The sequence below is a fragment of the Dendropsophus ebraccatus genome, chromosome 8, assembly GCF_027789765.1.
Source record: "Dendropsophus ebraccatus isolate aDenEbr1 chromosome 8, aDenEbr1.pat, whole genome shotgun sequence".
Lineage (NCBI taxonomy): Eukaryota > Metazoa > Chordata > Amphibia > Anura > Hylidae > Dendropsophus > Dendropsophus ebraccatus.
Genome location: NC_091461.1, coordinates 3,849,563 through 3,867,865, shown reverse-complemented (window position 1 = coordinate 3,867,865; position 18,303 = coordinate 3,849,563). Strand labels below are relative to the sequence as shown.

The 18,303-nt window shown below is 47.5% G+C and overlaps 1 protein-coding gene and 1 pseudogene across 1 annotated transcript in view; both read right to left on the bottom strand.

Annotated features, from left to right (window-relative positions):
- Positions 1-18,303, bottom strand: part of LOC138799089 (zinc finger protein 585A-like) — a 32,036-nt gene that overhangs the window by 10,470 nt on the left and 3,263 nt on the right. Inside the window, exons 6-10 of the mRNA XM_069979856.1 lie at positions 16,954-17,047; positions 14,049-15,488; positions 13,791-13,864; positions 1,502-1,612; positions 1,299-1,428 (exon numbers count right to left, since the gene is read on the bottom strand). Coding sequence (XP_069835957.1) covers positions 1,299-1,428; positions 1,502-1,612; positions 13,791-13,864; positions 14,049-15,488; positions 16,954-17,047 — 1,849 coding nt within the window. The remainder of the gene's footprint in view (positions 1-1,298; positions 1,429-1,501; positions 1,613-13,790; positions 13,865-14,048; positions 15,489-16,953; positions 17,048-18,303) is intronic.
- Positions 17,149-17,309, bottom strand: LOC138800233 (U2 spliceosomal RNA; annotated as a pseudogene).

Below are 18,303 nucleotides of genomic sequence, written 5' to 3'. Positions count from 1 at the left end.
CCTGTATAGTGTATATATGGGGGGGTCTCCTCCCCCTGTACAGTGTATATATGGGGGTCTCCTCTCCCTGTATAGTGTATATATGGGGGGGTCTCCTCCCCCTGTACAGTGTATATATGGGGGTCTCCTCCCCCTGTATAGTATATATGGGGGTCTCCTCCCCCTGTATAGTATATATGGGGGGGTCTCCTCCCCCTGTATAGGGTATATATGGGGGTCTCCTTCCCCTGTATAGTATATATGGGGGGGGGTCTCCTCCCTCCTGTATAGTGTATATATGGGGGTCTCCTCTCCCTGTACAGTGTATATATGGGGGTCTCCTCTCCCTGTATAGTGTATATATGGGGGTCTCCTCTCCCTGTACAGTGTATATATGGGGGTCTCCTCCCCCTGTACAGTGTATATATGGGGGGGTCTCCTCTCCCTGTACAGTGTATATATGGGGGGGGTCTCCTCCCCCTGTACAGTGTATATATGGGGGTCTCCTCTCCCTGTATAGTGTATATATGGGGGGGTCTCCTCCCCCTGTATAGTGTATATATGGGGGTCTCCTCTCCCTGTACAGTGTATATATGGGGGTCTCCTCTCCCTGTATAGTGAATATATGGGGGTCTCCTCTCCCTGTACAGTGTATATATGGGGGTCTCCTCTCCCTGTATAGTGAATATATGGGGGTCTCCTCTCCCTGTATAGTGAATATATGGGGTCTCCTCTCCCTGTATAGTGAATATATGGGGGTCTCCTCTCCCTGTATAGTGTATATATGGGGGTCTCCTCCCCCTGTATAGTGTATATATGGGGTCTCCTCCCCCTGTACAGTGTATATATGGGGGTCTCCTCCCCCTGTATAGGGTATATATGGGGGTCTCTTCTCCCTGTACAGTGTATATATGGGGGTCTCCTCTCCCTGTATAGTGTATATATGGGGGTCTCCTCTCCCTGTATAGTGTATATATGGGGGTCTCCTCTCCCTGTATAGTGTATATATGGGGGTCTCCTCCCTCTGTATAGTGTATATATGGGGTCTCCTCCCCCTGTATAGTGTATATATGGGGGAGTCTCCTCCCCCTGTACAGTGTATATATGGGGGTCTCCTCCCCCTGTATAGTGAATATATGGGGGTCTCCTCTCCCTGTATAGTGAATATATGGGGGTCTCCTCCCCCTGCATAGTGTATATATGGGGGTCTCCTCCCCCTGTACAGTGAATATATGGGGGTCTTTTCTCACCCTGTATAGTGTATGTGAGGCCCCTGCTGTGCACTCAGGGGCCCCTTCCCTCACATTCGGGCTCCTCACCTCCAGCTGCAGACTCTGACGAGGACCTGAAAGCAACAAGGAGACAGCAGGAAGGAGCGACAGTCACGTGACAAAGGGGGAGCAACAGAGGCCACGACAAAATGGCCGCCGTTCCTGTTCCCTGTGTTATCTACAGTATAGAAAGGTGTATGAGGTCCCGTGTGACCCCGGTGTTATCCGCGGCACTCTGTCCACTCACCCACCAGAAAGAAGTAGCGGCGACCACCGGGGTTTAGCAAACCAGCGACCCATGCAGGCCACGACAAGATGGCCGCCCCGAGCTTCTGAAACCACAATCTAAGAGTATTTCTCCTCTACATTATAAATACAGGAGAGAGGTGTGGAACGCAGTAACCGACAGCACTCAATGGCCTCTTCCGGGTGAAAGGTCAGTGTCAATGAAACGCAGGAGGAGGAGGAGGAGGAGAGGACTGCGGTGTATATAATACAGGAGGAGGAGGAGGAGAGGACTGCGGTGTATAGAATACAGGAGGAGGAGAGGACTGCGGTGTATATAATATAGGAGGAGAGGACTGCTGTGTATATAATACAGGAGGAGGAGAGGACTGCGGTGTATATAATACAGGAGGAGGAGAGGACTGTGGTGTATATAATACAGGAGGAGGAGAGGACTGCTGTGTATATAATACAGGAGGAGGAGAGGACTGCGGTGTATATAATACAGGAGGAGGAGAGGACTGCGGTGTATATAATACAGGAGGAGGAGAGGACTGTGGTGTATATAATACAGGAGGAGGAGAGGACTGCGGTGTATATACTACAGGAGGAGGAGAGGACTGCGGTGTATATAATACAGGGGGAGGAGAGGACTGCAGTGTATATAATACAGGAGGAGGAGAGGACTGCGGTGTATATAATACAGGAGGAGGAGACGACTGCGGTGTATATAATACAGGAGGAGGAGAGGACTGCGGTGTATATAATACAGGAGGAGGAGAGGACTGCGGTGTATATAATACAGGATGAGAGGACTGCAGTGTATATAATACAGGAGGAGGAGAGGACTGCGGTGTATATAATACAGGAGGAGGAGAGGACTGTGGTGTATATAATATAGGAGGAGGAGAGGACTGCGGTGTATATAATACAGGAGGAGGAGAGGACTGCGGTGTATATAATACAGGAGGAGGAGAGGACTGCGGTGTATATAATACAGGAGGAGGAGAGGACTGTGGTGTATATAATACAGGAGGAGGAGAGGACTGCGGTGTATATACTACAGGAGGAGGAGAGGACTGCGGTGTATATAATACAGGGGGAGGAGAGGACTGCAGTGTATATAATACAGGAGGAGGAGAGGACTGCGGTGTATATAATACAGGAGGAGGAGACGACTGCGGTGTATATAATACAGGAGGAGGAGAGGACTGCGGTGTATATAATACAGGAGGAGGAGAGGACTGCGGTGTATATAATATAGGAGGAGAGGACTGCTGTGTATATAATACAGGAGGAGGAGAGGACTGCGGTGTATATAATACAGGAGGAGGAGAGGACTGTGGTGTATATAATACAGGAGGAGGAGAGGACTGTGGTGTATATAATACAGGAGGAGGAGAGGACTGCGGTGTATATACTACAGGAGGAGGAGAGGACTGCGGTTTATATAATACAGGAGGAGGAGAGGACTGTGGTGTATATAATACAGGAGGAGGAGAGGACTGTGGTGTATATAATACAGGATGAGAGGACTGCAGTGTATATAATACAGGAGGAGGAGAGGACTGCGGTGTATATAATACAGGAGGAGGAGAGGACTGTGGTGTATATAATATAGGAGGAGAGGACTGCAGTGTATATAATACAGGAGGAGGAGAGGACTGCGGTGTATATAATACAGGAGGAGGAGAGGACTGCGGTGTATATAATACAGGAGGAGGAGAGGAGTGCGGTGTATATAATACAGGAGGAGGAGAGGACTGCGGTGTATATAATACAGGAGGAGGAGAGGACTGCGGTGTATATAATACAGGAGGAGGAGAGGACTGCGGTGTATATAATACAGGAGGAGGAGAGGACTGCGGTGTATATAATACAGGAGGAGGAGAGGACTGCGGTGTATAGAATACAGGAGGAGAGGACTGCGGTGTATATAATACAGGAGGAGGAGAGGACTGTGGTGTATATAATACAGGAGGAGGAGAGGACTGCGGTGTATATAATACAGGAGGAGGAGAGGACTGCGGTGTATATAATACAGGGGGAGGAGAGGACTGGTGTATATAATACAGGAGGAGGAGGAGAGGACTGCGGTGTATATAATACAGGAGGAGGAGGAGAGGACTGCGGTGTATATAATACAGGAGGAGAGGACTGCGGTGTATATAATACAGGAGGAGGAGGAGAGGACTGCGGTGTATATAATACAGGAGGAGGAGGAGAGGACTGCGGTGTATATAATACAGGAGGAGGAGGAGAGGACTGCGGTGTATATAATACAGGAGGAGAGGACTGTGGTGTATATAATACAGGAGGAGGAGAGGACTGTGGTGTATATAATACATGAGGAGAGGACTGCGGTGTATATAATACAGGAGGAGAGGACTGCGGTGTATATAATACAGGAGGAGGAGGAGAGGACTGCGGTGTATATAATACAGGAGGAGGAGGAGAGGACTGCGGTGTATATAATACAGGAGGAGGAGGAGAGGACTGCGGTGTATATAATACAGGAGGAGAGGACTGTGGTGTATATAATACAGGAGGAGGAGAGGACTGTGGTGTATATAATACATGAGGAGAGGACTGCAGTGTATATAATACAGGAGGAGGAGAGGACTGCGGTGTATATAATACAGGAGGAGGAGAGGACTGTGGTGTATATAATACAGGAGGAGAGAGGACTGCAGTGTATAGAATACAGGAGGAGGAGAGGACTGCGGTGTATATAATACAGGAGGAGAGAGGACTGCAGTGTATAGAATACAGGAGGAGGAGAGGACTGCGGTGTATATAATACAGGAGGAGAGGAGAGGACTGCAGTGTATATAATACAGGAGGAGGAGAGGACTGTGGTGTATATAATACAGGAGGAGGAGAGGACTGCAGTGTATATAATACAGGAGGAGGAGAGGACTGCGGTGTATATAATACAGGAGGAGGAGAGGACTGTGGTGTATATAATACAGGAGGAGGAGAGGACTGCGGGTGTATATAATACAGGAGGAGGAGAGGACTGCGGTGTATATAATATAGGAGGAGAGGACTGCGGTGTATATAATACAAGGAGGAGGAGAGGACTGCGGTGTATATAATACAGGAGGAGGAGAGGACTGCGGTGTATATAATACAGGAGAGGAGAGGACTGCGGTGTATATAATACAGGAGGAGGAGAGGACTGAGGTGTATATAATACAGGAGGAGGAGAGGACTGCGGTGTATATAATACAGGAGGAGGAGATGACTGCGGTGTATATAATACAGGAGGAGGAGATGACTGCGGTGTATATAATACAGGAGGAGGAGAGGACTGCGGTGTATATAATACAGGGGGAGGAGAGGACTGGTGTAATATAATACAGGAGGAGGAGGAGAGGACTGCGGTGTATATAATACAGGAGGAGGAGGAGAGGACTGCGGTGTATATAATACAGGAGGAGAGGACTGCGGTGTATATAATACAGGAGGAGGAGGAGAGGACTGCGGTGTATATAATACAGGAGGAGGAGGAGAGGACTGCGGTGTATATAATACAGGAGGAGGAGGAGAGGACTGCGGTGTATATAATACAGGAGGAGGAGGAGAGGACTGCGGTGTATATAATACAGGGGGAGGAGGAGAGGACTGCGGTGTATATAATACAGGGGGAGGAGGAGAGGACTGCGGTGTATATAATACAGGAGGAGGAGGAGAGGACTGCGGTGTATATAATACAGGAGGAGGAGGGGACTGCGGTGTATATAATACAGGAGGAGGAGAGGACTGCAGTGTATATAATACAGGAGGAGGAGAGGACTGCGGTGTATATAATACAGGAGGAGGAGGGGACTGCGGTGTATATAATACAGAAGGAGGAGAGGACTGTGGTGTATATAATACAGGAGGAGGAGAGGACTGCGGTGTATATAATACAGGAGGAGGAGAGGACTGCTGTGTATATAATACAGGAGGAGGAGAGGACTGCGGTGTATATAATACAGGAGGAGGAGGGGACTGCGGTGTATATAATACAGAAGGAGGAGAGGACTGTGGTGTATATAATACAGGAGGAGGAGAGGACTGCGGTGTATATAATACAGGAGGAGGAGGGGACTGCGGTGTATATAATACAGAAGGAGGAGGGGTTTTCTCTATCATGCAGATGGATATTGACGTGTCAGGTAAGAAACAACCTGCAGCCATTGCTGTAGGAACACTAGCTGGTGGAGTGTTGTTATGGTCAGGAGTTTTCTTCTGTTCTTCGGGGGAGATTTATGGCGGTGTAATAGTAAGATTCGCGTTGTGGTCGGGGTCAGAGGACGTGAGCCCAAGGTGCTATGTGACCATCCATCCCTAAGAGCGTTGGCTAAGCGTATTCTCTGTTCTTCACAAGATTCCCCATGGTGGTGGAGATGGGTTTTCCTGAGGGACACGCCCGGGCGCTACCTCTTCAGACAAATGGAGCACATGGTGGCTGGTCCAGGAAGACCGGATGGGTATGGGTAGTAACCGGCTATATTGTCAGACAGTGCACAGGACACACCAGATGCAGGTGACGGATGCTGTAGACGAAGGCAGACAGTACACTGGTTTACACTATGCAGGTAACTTGGTGCAGGAACGGGGAGCCTTTACAAACATGGGTCAGGTCAAGTTCTCACTTAGGATGGTAACACTTGGGAATACAGGAAACGACTGGGAGTGTAGGGCCAGACAGCAGGAATACAGGAAACGACTGGGAGTGTAGGGCCAGACAGCAGGAATACAGGGACCAAATGGGAGTGTAGAGCCAGACAGCAGGAACACCGTGATATGGAAACACCATACCAAGAACAATGGAACCAGGACGGGAGGATACAGGAACATTGTAGCTGGGTAATACAGGTACAGAAGGCTTTTGCAAGGACAGACCTTAGGAGGACTAGTGATGCACGATGCACCGAAATATCGATACTACTATCGATATTTCGGTCAGAAAAACGGTTCGATACCAGGACCAGCATAATAGTGCAGATTAACATGAAGTATGGTGCAGAGAACACGGCCGGCAGCTACCTGAGCGCCGGCCGTGTTCTCTGTGTGCCGCCCCCTGCCCCCTGGTGTCCCCTCCTCCGCCCGCGAGCTCTCCGCTCCCGGCGGCGCCAAATTTAAATAGCCGGCACACAGCGATCGCTAGTGCTGGCTATTTGCAGGGGTCCTCAACTGGCGGACCGCGGTCCAAACCCGGACCGCGGAGGCCAGCTGTCCGGACCCCTGGTCAGACCTCCTAAGCGCCCCGGATCCGGTCCGTCCCGCTCCCCACCGCACTGCCTCCCGCCCCATAGGTGTACTGTCCTTAGATGTCAGTACTCCTGTGGTGCTGGGGGCAGTGTCGGTCCGGCCCCCGGCTGATACGCGATCTGTAGGGATGTCCCGGGGATTCCCCAGCAGAGCGCGCACCACAGACCTCAGTGTACGCTGCCGGCCTGTCCTTCCCGGAAGTGCAGGCCGGCGGCGTACGCTGAGGTCACTGATGCGCGCTCTGCTGGGGAATCCCCGGGACATCCCTACAGAGCGCGTATCAGCCCGGGGGCCGGACCGACGGGAAGAGACGAAGACAGCCGCAGCGGGTAACGAGGTGCTAGGTGAGTTGTTTTTGTTATTTTTTTTTTCTGTCTGGGGGGCATCTACAAGGGGAGAGCGCACAGGTGGACTATATACTACAGGGGGGACCTCATAGGGGGCTATATACTACTGAGGGGGCTATATACTACTGGGGGGAGCGCACAGGGGGCTATATACTACAGGGGGGACCTCACAAGGGGCTATATACTACTGAGGGGGCTATATACTACTGGGGGGAGCGCACAGGGGGTTATATACTACAGGGGGGACCTCACAGGGGCTATATACTACAGGGGGAAAGCACAAGGGGGGCTATATACTAATGGGGGGAGAGCACAGGGGCGCTATATACTACTGGGGAGCTCACAGGGGGCTATATACTACAGGGGGACAGCGCATGGGGGGCTATATACTACAGGGGGAGCTCACAGGGGGCTATATACTACAGGGGGGAGCTCACAGGGGGGCTATATACTACTTGGGGGGAGCTCACGGGGGGCTATATACTACTGGGGGGAGCTCACAGGGGGCTATATACTACAGGGGGAGAGCACAGGGGGGCTATATACTACTGGGGGACAGCGCACAGGGGGCTATATACTACTGGGGGGAGCTCACAGGGGGCTATATACTACAGGGGGAGAGCACAGGGGGGTTATATACTACTGGGGGAGCTCACAGGGGGCTATATTCTACAGGGGGAGAGCACAGGGGGGTTATATACTACTGGGGGGAGCTCACAGGGGGCTATATTCTACAGGGGGAGAGTGCACAGGGGGGCTATATACTACTGGGGGAGCAACAGGGGGCTATATACTACTGAAGGAGAGCGCACAGGGGGGGCTATACACTACTGGGGGAGCAACAGGGGGGCTATATACTACCAGGGCAGTCACCCCCTTTGTACCTAATATCAAAGGCCTGGTGAGAGAGAAAAAAATGCCAATTTTCCCGCTAATAAGCAGCAATTCTGTATATAAATAGTTGAACGTTTGTGACAAAGTAACAAAAACACGTTTCCTACTGATGTCAGCTCGGACCGTCACCTGACAATAGACCCCCGGTAAGTGGACCCTCACTAAAAGTTGTTGAGTACCCCTGCCCTAAAGGGTAGATGCCGCTGTCATAACCGACAGCGGCATTTAACCCCTGCAGAGCCGCTCCATATGCAGCACGAGTCTGCTGCATATGGATCGGCCCCTCACTGCTAATGACTGCGGCCCGCAATCCCGCGGGCGACAGTCATTCAACCATTCCAAATACGGGACCCGCCGGTGCTGCGGGCAGCGGTCCCTTACACCAGCCAGTTCCCAACCTCGGGTCCACAATCCTGTCGCCGCCCCTCCATTCCCGCGGGGCCGCACCGATACAGTGGCAACAACAACTCCCAGAATACCTTCTTGTGGGGAGTTGTTGTTCACAAGGAGGCATGCTGGGAGTTGTTGTGCCAGGAGGCTGCTAATGCATTACAACTCCCAGCAGAATACCTCCTTATGCACTACATCCCTCAGCATACCTCTTTGTGCACGAGGAGGCATGCTGGGAGTTGTAGTGCACAAGAATGTATGCTGCACAGAGTTGTGTCAGGAGCTGCACAACTGCAATTCCCAGCATACCTCCTTGTGCACTACAACTCCCAGCATACCTCCTTGTGCACTACAACTCCCAGCATACCTTCTTGTGGGGAGTTGCAAAGCACAAGGAATTATGCTGGAAGTTGTTGTTCACCAGGAGTTATGCTGGGAGGTGTAGTGCACAAGGAGGTATGCTGGGAGTTGCAGTTGCGCGGCAGCAGCCTTTCAAAACATCCCAGCATACCTTCTTATGCACTACAACTCCTAGCATACCTCCCTGTGCACTACAACTCCCCACAAGAAGGTATTCTGGGAGTTGTTGTGCACAGGGAGGTATGCTTGAGGTTAGAGGGGAATAAAAAAATGTAAAAAAAAAGTGTTTTAAAATAAAACAAAAAATAAAGGTTCTAATAATCCCCCCTTTTCCCTTTTTTTAAAAAAAAAAAGTAAAAAAAAAAAAAAGAACATACATGTATCCATTACATGTGAATCGTCCGAACTATAAAATGTAACAAAGTGATCAAGAAGTCACATAAATAAAAATGTTGTGCATGGGGGAACATATCTGTAGTCAGGGAAAAGGGAAATTATATTTGTATTTTTACGTGTTTTTTTTCTCAAACTTTTTATTTAGTATCGAATTGGTATTGAGTATCGAAATCCGAAAGCTGGTATCGGTATCGAACTCAAAATTTTGGTATCGTGACATCCCTAAGGAGGACCAAAGCACTTTGATGCTCAGGCAGGGCACATGTGCAGGAAGCCTCCTTATATACCTAAGCTATAGGTGACATAATGCATTTAGCCTTTTAATCTGGGAAGGGTGCACATGTGTCCAGTCTAATGGCCGGATCTATACTTCATGAAGAGAGGACACATGCTGGTAGGCCCGAAAGCCTGATGGACTAGCGCTGGGGAATGAATGGATGACTGCCCTTACAGTTGTCCATAGCAAATAATCACAGCCTTAACTTCATCTCAAACGGCTCGGGTAAAATGAAAGTTGAGCTGTGATTGGTTGCTTTGGACATCACGAATATCTCAAGTATAAGGCAGTGTAGTAAATCCTTCCCATAGTTTAAAGGGGAACTCCGGGCAGCCTTGTTAAAATAAATACATGAATTCCAAACAGTGCAAGGTTCTTCCCTACGTTCCCTCCACATTCTTCATGTGGTTGTGGAGTAGTCCCGCTTCTCTGATGCCGATTTCTGCTGCTCTGTCTCCCCAGTACTAAATGTCAATCACTACCAGTGCGGCAGACGCAGTAAGACGTTATATAGATCCTATCAATCTACTTTTTAGCCCCTTTATGTCACAGACCATTTTCGTTTTTCCTTCTCATATTCTTAAGGAGATAGCAGCGCTTTTATCTTTTCACCTACAGACCCATAGCAGCTTTTTTTTTTTTAACCAATTGTACTTTGTAATGATAATCTTAATTTTTCTATAAAATATGCTGCAAAACCAGGAAAATATTATTTGGGAGCTGTTTCCAAGGTTCACCATGAAGCAGAACTGACATGTTATCCGTGTACCTCAAGTTACTACAATTACAACAATTACCTGTTTTATTTATTTTTATTTTTTTTTACCTTTAGGCTATGTTCCCACTTTGTGCAAACAACGGCCCTTTTCCCATGAACAACTGTTGTTTACCTAAAAGTATAGCTGGTATATAGTAGTATTCAGGAGACTGGAGCTGGATACAGTAAGTATAGATTTTATATAGTAGTATTCAGGAGACTGGAGCTGGATACAGTAAGTATAGCTGTTATATAGTAATATTCAGGAGACTGGAGCTGGATACAGTAAGTATAGCTGTTATATAGTAGTATTCAGGAGACTGGACCTGGATACAGTAAGTATAGCTGTTATATAGTAATATTCAGGAGACTGGACCTGGATACAGTAAGTATAGCTGTTATATAGTAGTATTCAGGAGACTGGACCTGGATACAGTAAGTATAGCTGTTATATAGCAGCCTTCAGGAGACTGGACCTGGATACAGTAAGTATAGCTGTTATATAGTAGTATTCAGGAGACTGGAGCTGGATACAGTAAGTATAGCTGTTATATAGCTGCCTTCAGGAGACTGGACCTGGATATAGTAAGTATAGCTGTTATATAGCTGCCTTCAGGAGACTGGACCTGGATACAGTAAGTATAGCTGTTATATAGCTGCCTTCAGGAGACTGGAGCTGGATACAGTAAGTATAGCTGTTATATAGCTGCCTTCAGGAGACTGGACCTGGATACAGTCAGTATAGCTGTTATATAGCAGTCTTCAGGAGACTGGACCTGGATACAGTAAGTATAGCTGTTATATAGCAGCCTTCAGGAGACTGGACCTGGATACAGTGAGTATAGCTGTTATATAGCAGTCTTCAGGAGACTGGACCTGGATACAGTCAGTATAGCTGTTATATAGCTGCCTTCAGGAGATTGGCCTGGATACAGTAAGTATAGCTTGTATATAGCAGCCTTCAGGAGACTGGACCTGGATACAGTAAGTATAGCTGTTATATAGCTGCCTTCAGGAGACTGGACCTGGATACAGTAAGTATAGCTGTTATATAGCTGCCTTCAGGAGATTGGCCTGGATACAGTAAGTATAGCTGTTATATAGCAGCCTTCGGGAGACTGGATCTGGATACAGTAAGTATAGCTGGTATATAGCAGTCAGGAGACTGGACCTGGATACAGTAAGTATAGCTGTTATATAGCTGCCTTCAGGAGACTGGACCTGGATACAGTAAGTATAGCTGTTATATAGCTGCCTTCAGTAGACTGGACCTGGATACAGTAAGTATAGCTGTTATATAGCTGCCTTCAGGAGACTGGACCTGGATACAGTAAGTATAGCTGTTATATAGCTGCCTTCAGGAGACTGGACCTGGATACAGTAAGTATAGCTGTTATATAGCTGCCTTCAGTAGACTGGACCTGGATACAGTAAGTATAGCTGTTATATAGCTGCCTTCAGGAGACTGGACCTGGATACAGTAAGTATAGCTGTTATATAGCTGCCTTCAGGAGACTGGACCTGGATACAGTACGTTTATCAGTTATATAGCTGCCTTTAGGAGACTGGACCTGGATACAGTAAGTATAGGTGGTATATAGCAGCCTTCAGGAGACTGGACCTGGATACAGTAAGTATAGGTGGTATATAGCAGCCTTCAGGAGACTGGACCTGATACAGTAAGTATAGCTGTTATATAGCTGCCTTCAGGAGACTGGACCTGGATACAGTACGTATAGCTGTTATGTAGCTGCCTTCAGGAGACTGGACCTGGATACAGTAAGTATAGCTGTTATATAACTACCTTCAGGAGACTGGAGCTGTGTACATTAAGTATAGCTTTGTAATGAAGCATTAATACTTAGAAAAAAAAATAATGAATGTAAATGACAAACTTTCTTTATATCACATCCGCTGCTGATTTAGACTCTGAAAGTTATGACATGGACACTTTAAGGGTGCATTCATACCTACAGGATCCGCAGCAGATTTGATGCTGTGTTCAGTTATTTAAATGAAATCTGCTGCGGATCCGGTAAGTGTGAACGTACCCTAAGAGAATTACTTAATATAGTTCCATAATGTTAATGAAAATGAACAAAATTACAATAGGAAAATATATTATTACAGAACATCTTTCACAGATGAAGTCAGAGAACTCTTATTTTATATGTAACCCGGATGTGCAGGGCAGAAATTTTAGGTAAATTGTCCCATTGCCAGGGCAGCGCACTACATCATTGTGGCTATAAAAGGAGTTATCCAGGATTGCATAAAGCACAGCACCCTCCCCCCTGTCCTCAGGCTGCGTGTGGTATTACAATTCAGTTCTATTCACTTCTATGGAAATGAGCTGGAAAACTCCACACCCAACTTAAAGGCAAGAAAGCAGCAATGTTTTTTTTCTCGATAACCCCTTTAAACAGGTATGGAAAGCTGCAGAGTCTCTTCCTTTCCGACCTAACGTTCTATCCTGTTGATGCTGACAATAGTAAAGAATCTTCTTCCTTACAATGTTGTAGTAAAGCGTAAAAACAAGATAAATATTCGGTGCCTAAAAAAACACACAAAATATACAGGAAAACCAAAATGACATCCAGGTCTGGTAACAGAGTAGCTTTTGGTTTAGAAACAATTGTAAACCCGACAAGTCCAAATGACCGGAGAACAGTAATGTTATAACCAGGATAATATTAAAGGGGTAGTCTGCGGTCACTTTCTTTCTAAAAACACTACTGCTCCCGTCCATGTGCTGTGTCTGAGGTTAAAGGTCAGTCTCATTCAAGTTATTGCTGCATTTCTGGAAAGAAATTTTTTGCAAACTTAGACGACCCCTCCTTAAAGTGATTTTGTACTCAGCCACAAACCTCCCCTCCCCCTGAAACCAGAAGTACCATTGGTCAGCTAACATCAAGTCCTCATGCCTTCTGTGGGGTAAAAACACATTTGTAATCCGGAGGAGCGGTGTCAATGAGGCAGGGCCTAGAGTGTCTGTGCCTTAGGCCTGCAATGCCTTTTGGGTCTTCCCCTCCACCTTCAGATTACAAATGTGGCACCGGGACCAATTTGAACCCTGTGACGGGAAAGGAATTCATGTCAGACAACCATCAGTACCTCTAGTTTGGAGGGGGGTTGTGGGTGCGTACAGATGGTTAAAAAAAACTGCTAGAGGCACATTACGAGTCAAATGTGAGTCAAAACTTGTGAAGTCCAGGATCTTGTCTTCTTCAAGGGGAACTCAGCAGGTGAGACAAATCTAACCTGCTGATATGTCCCTATTGCACAGAAAATGCTGAGAAAGAAGGGATGTCTCTTATAGTATGTCTCTTACCTTCCTCCTCGGTACAGTTAGTGGTTTTCTTCACGGTGCAGTTAGGTACACTGCCAACCCCCTAGTTATAACCCTCCCCCTCTGTTGATTATAGTTAGATAGTGGCAGGCAGGCTGTGGGTGGATCGGTGCTATGGGGGCGGGCAGTGCTCCTAATGATCTCACCGGACCATGGAGCAAATGACTACATGCACAAGAATGGCGCAGAGGAGGAAGGTAAGAGACATACTATAAGAGACATACCTTCCTCCTCGGCTTCCCCTGTGCAATAGGAACACATCAGTGGGTTAGATTCCTCCAACCTGCTCATTGTTCCCCTTATAACCTTCAGGGGTAATGTATGGATGTGGACGTAACATCTCGCTGCAGAAGGTGACTGTGGGTGGAAAAGAGAACTGAAAACTTCTAGCGAAGATCAATCATCAGCCATCGATCGTAGATCTCCAATAATGGCAGCTACCAAACATTGTTCTCCATTCCTCCAATACAATCACTCTATTGGGTGCAAACATAGGACTGACTTTCCAGTAACGCTATAATCCCACTGCCCGTTGCTCATCGGAGGACTCCGGGGTGTAGCATGAGCTCTGACAGCTGTGTGAATGGGTTCTGGCTCAGATGAGTTTCTTGACTGATGAAGATCGAGCTCTCAGCGGCCTTTTCCCCCATGTGAACAGCTCGATGTTCAGAGAGGCCGGATTTCCGTGTGAAACACTTGCCACACTGAGAACACGTAAAGGGCTTCTTTCCGGTGTGACTCCTCTGATGGTTGACAAGAGTGGACTTGTGATGGAAGGATTTCCCGCACACAGTACACAGGAACGGCCTCTCCCCTTTGTGAATCCTTTGATGTTCAAACAGATTTGATTTCCGGGTAAAGCACTTTCCACACTCAGGACACGCGAAGGGCTTTTCCCCTGTGTGACTTCTCTGATGGTTATTGAGCGCAGACTTCTGACTAAAACATTTCCCGCACTCCAAGCAGGAGAATGGCTTCTCTCCCGTGTGGATTCGACGGTGACTCTCAAGCTGTGATCTCAATGTAAAGCGCTTGCCGCAGTCAGAGCATGGAAAAATGTTGACCCCTGTGTGGAGTCTCTGGTGGTTGACCAGATGGGATTTCTGGGTAAAGCATTTCCCACACTCCATACAGGGAAATGTCTTCTTCTCGATGTGACGCCTTTGATGATTGAAGAGAGTGGACTTATGAAGGAAGCATTTACCGCACACAGTACACGGGAACGACCTCTCCCCTTTGTGAATCCTTTGATGTTCAAATAGACTTGATTTCCGGGTAAAACACTTTCCACATTCAGGACACGAAAAGGGTTTTTCCCCCGTGTGGCTTCTTTGATGGTTATTGAGCACAGACTTCTGACTAAAACATTTCCCGCATTCCAGGCAGGAAAATGGCTTCTCTCCAGTGTGGATCCGACGGTGACTCTCAAGCTGTGATCTTAACGTAAAGCGCTTGCCGCAGTCAGTGCATGGAAAAATGTTGTCCCCTGTGTGGAGTCTCTGGTGGTTAACCAGATGGGATTTCTGGGTGAAGCATTTCCCACACTCCAAACAGGGAAACGCCTTCTCCCCTGTGTGACTCCTGTGGTGTTTGATAAGTTGGGACTTCTGGGTAAAACATTTTCCACATTCTGAACACTTAAAGGTACTGACACCCACGTGCATTTGTTGGTTGTTTAGAATGTCAGCTTTCTTCCCGTTCTTGGAGCACATGTACGGCTTCTCCCCCAAGTGGGGTTTCTGATGGTCCAGAAGTGGATTATTTGCAGAAAAATCTTTTCCACGTTCAGACCACGGAAAGATCTTCAAGCTTTGATCACCAGCGTGCTTGTCCGTAGACGATTGCTTGTAAACGTGGGGATCTGACAATCGCTCTGCACTTGGAATCGCTGAGGAGACGTCACAGAGATGAAGATCTGACGTTTCGTCCTTTGGAGATAAAATGAGACAATGCCCTGAAGGATTCCTGCTCGTGGGTCCATCTGTGGAAATCCAACAAACACACAAACGTTAACATCTCTATAACAAATACTCGAGATCAGCAGCATTCATATCGCAGTCACATATAACATATAGGAGAATGTGACAGAATATTTATACCAATATGAAATAGAAAAAGTCCTAAGAGGTGTGACGATCAATGCTCTCAGGTAACGGGGATCAGTTACACCATTGAGTTTGTAAATCTACCACAAATTCATGTACAATCCCCTCTAGAATGATGCTAAATTACTCCTAAAGGTTCCCTGCACCACAATATCTCATATGACTATACACAGCCACCACCTATACTTATCCGGTAATAGGGGCCTATCATAGATATCACAGTATACCCAATACCCAAACCAATCTCACTATACACAATGGTAACGCTCTTTCCCATCATGGGTATAAGTTCTGTAAGACCACAAGGAAAAGCTTATTTATTTTTGAATACATAAAAGAGAAATACAAACAATAAGTGTCAGCTAAAAACAAAAAGATTAAAAAATATACACACACAATGCAAACAGATAGAAATAAATGGGATAAGAACAGAATAATAGCAGCTTAGTGGTGACCAGAAGTGATAACCTGGCTGTGGGGGACAGCAGTGAAATATGGGCAGACCCTCCAAGCAAAGTATGGATCCCCCAAAAACAGACAATGGCCCCTTCTTATTTTAGGATTATTGGCACAATTTTTCCCTCCAAAATCCTGCCGAGTGATGTCATCGAGAGGAGGACGGCTACGGCACCGAGAGGAGGACAGCCATGTGGCCATGGAGGATACGCCAATTTTTATGGATTTACCCTCTTATGTATAAAACCCACAACAATCACCAGTTTTCAGGATAGAGACCTCCTTGAAGTGTGACATAACCATCCATCCTCCGGGCAGATCCCAAGCAACCATTTGAGATCAAACACAACTGCATTAGCTTTATATTTATTATCACATGGTTCCCATGGGCCTATAGCCATGATTTTGATGTATGTATACAGGTGACTTTTCCCGATCATAATAATTGAGTTGGATCGCTCCAAATTCAAATTATGACGAATTTTCATTGATAATTTCCCCTTTGAACTCACTTCTATCCGAAGTGACTCCCAGCCGCCCAGGAACGTGTGTCTAGGTTTCGTCAATTCCATTGGAAAACTAGATGAGGACGTCACAGTGTCTCTCTGAAATCCTGTGATCTAGGACTAAAGTTCTTTATGATCATTGTAGAAGGGGTTCTTTCATAAAAGTCATTTATAACTTATGCTCAGCAATGGTGATAAACATGCGATCGCCTGGGGCCTCCTGCTGGGACGGGGGCCGTACAGTGAGGAGGAATGGAAGGCTCAGGACCCCCGCTCCAAGTGGTCGGGACCTGAAGGTCACATCTGCACTACTTTCAATAGGACACAGATCACACTCAGATTCCCACACCCAGTCTACTCCATGTGGATATTTCCTCACCAGTGATGATGAACGAAGTGATCTCCTCATCCCCAAGATGCTGATCACCAGTCCAACACATCTCGCCCTCTACTTTGATATTGAGACGCTCATCCTAAGAGAACAACAATAAAGGTGAAAAGGATCCTAATCAATTTCAATGGCTCATACATACACAGCTAGTAACCAGGTCCGGGGCATACATTTTTTTTTTTGTGTGTGTGCACTGGACCGGGAAGCACTGCAATACCAGGTCAATGCAGGGGGAGCACAGAGCAAGCTCTAAATACGTGGTCCCCAGATCAGGGACGTATCAGATATTAAACTGCTAAGAATGGATACTACACTTGATCTTAGCCAAAAGGCCGAGAAGCAATGGGGCATTTTCTAAGCATTTACTTGTCTTGTAAAGGAGCGCAGCTCTGCAGCACAGAAAGCAAACTATGCTTAGTAATTGGATGCAGACTAATCCTACAGGGATCTCAGCTTTTGGAGATTACTTTATAACAATCAGAATCTAGTAATAAAAAACAGAGGTGTCCTAAAACTTCTGACCGCCACATGACCTGAATGTGGTCTGCCTATAGGACCGGTGCAGGCACAGGAACACCAGGATGCCATTTTTTAATTTTGCAGGCGCATCATTACCTAGGACGGCACAAACATGATAGACACCATGAACCTCCATCTACCTGCTCCTCCTGCAGGACAGTGTCATCTCCCCCTCCATCTACCTGCCCCTCCTGCAGGACAGCGTCATCTCCCCCTCCATCTACCTGCTCCTCCTGCAGGACAGTGTCATCTCCCCCTCCATCTACCTGCTCCTCCTGCAGGACAGTGTCATCTCCCCCTCCATCTACCTGCTCCTCCTGCAGGACAGTGTCATCTCCCCCTCCATCTCCCTGCTCCTCCTGCAGGACAGTGTCATCTCCCCCTCCATCTACCTGCCCCTCCTGCAGGACAGTGTCATCTCCCCCTCCATCTCCCTGCTCCTCCTGCAGGACAGTGTCATCTCCCCCTCCATCTACCTGCTCCTCCTGCAGGACAGTGTCATCTCCCCCTCCATCTCCCTGCTCCTCCTGCAGGACAGTGTCATCTCCTCCTCCATCTACCTGCTCCTCCTGCAGGACAGTGTCATCTCCCCCTCCTCCATCTACCTGCTCCTCCTGCAGGACAGCGTCATCTCCCCCTCCATCTACCTGCTCCTCCTGCAGGACAGTGTCATCTCCCCCTCCATCTCCCTGCTCCTCCTGCAGGACAGTGTCATCTCCTCCTCCATCTACCTGCTCCTCCTGCAGGACAGTGTCATCTCCCCCTCCATCTACCTGCTCCTCCTGCAGGACAGTGTCATCTCCCCCTCCATCTCCCTGC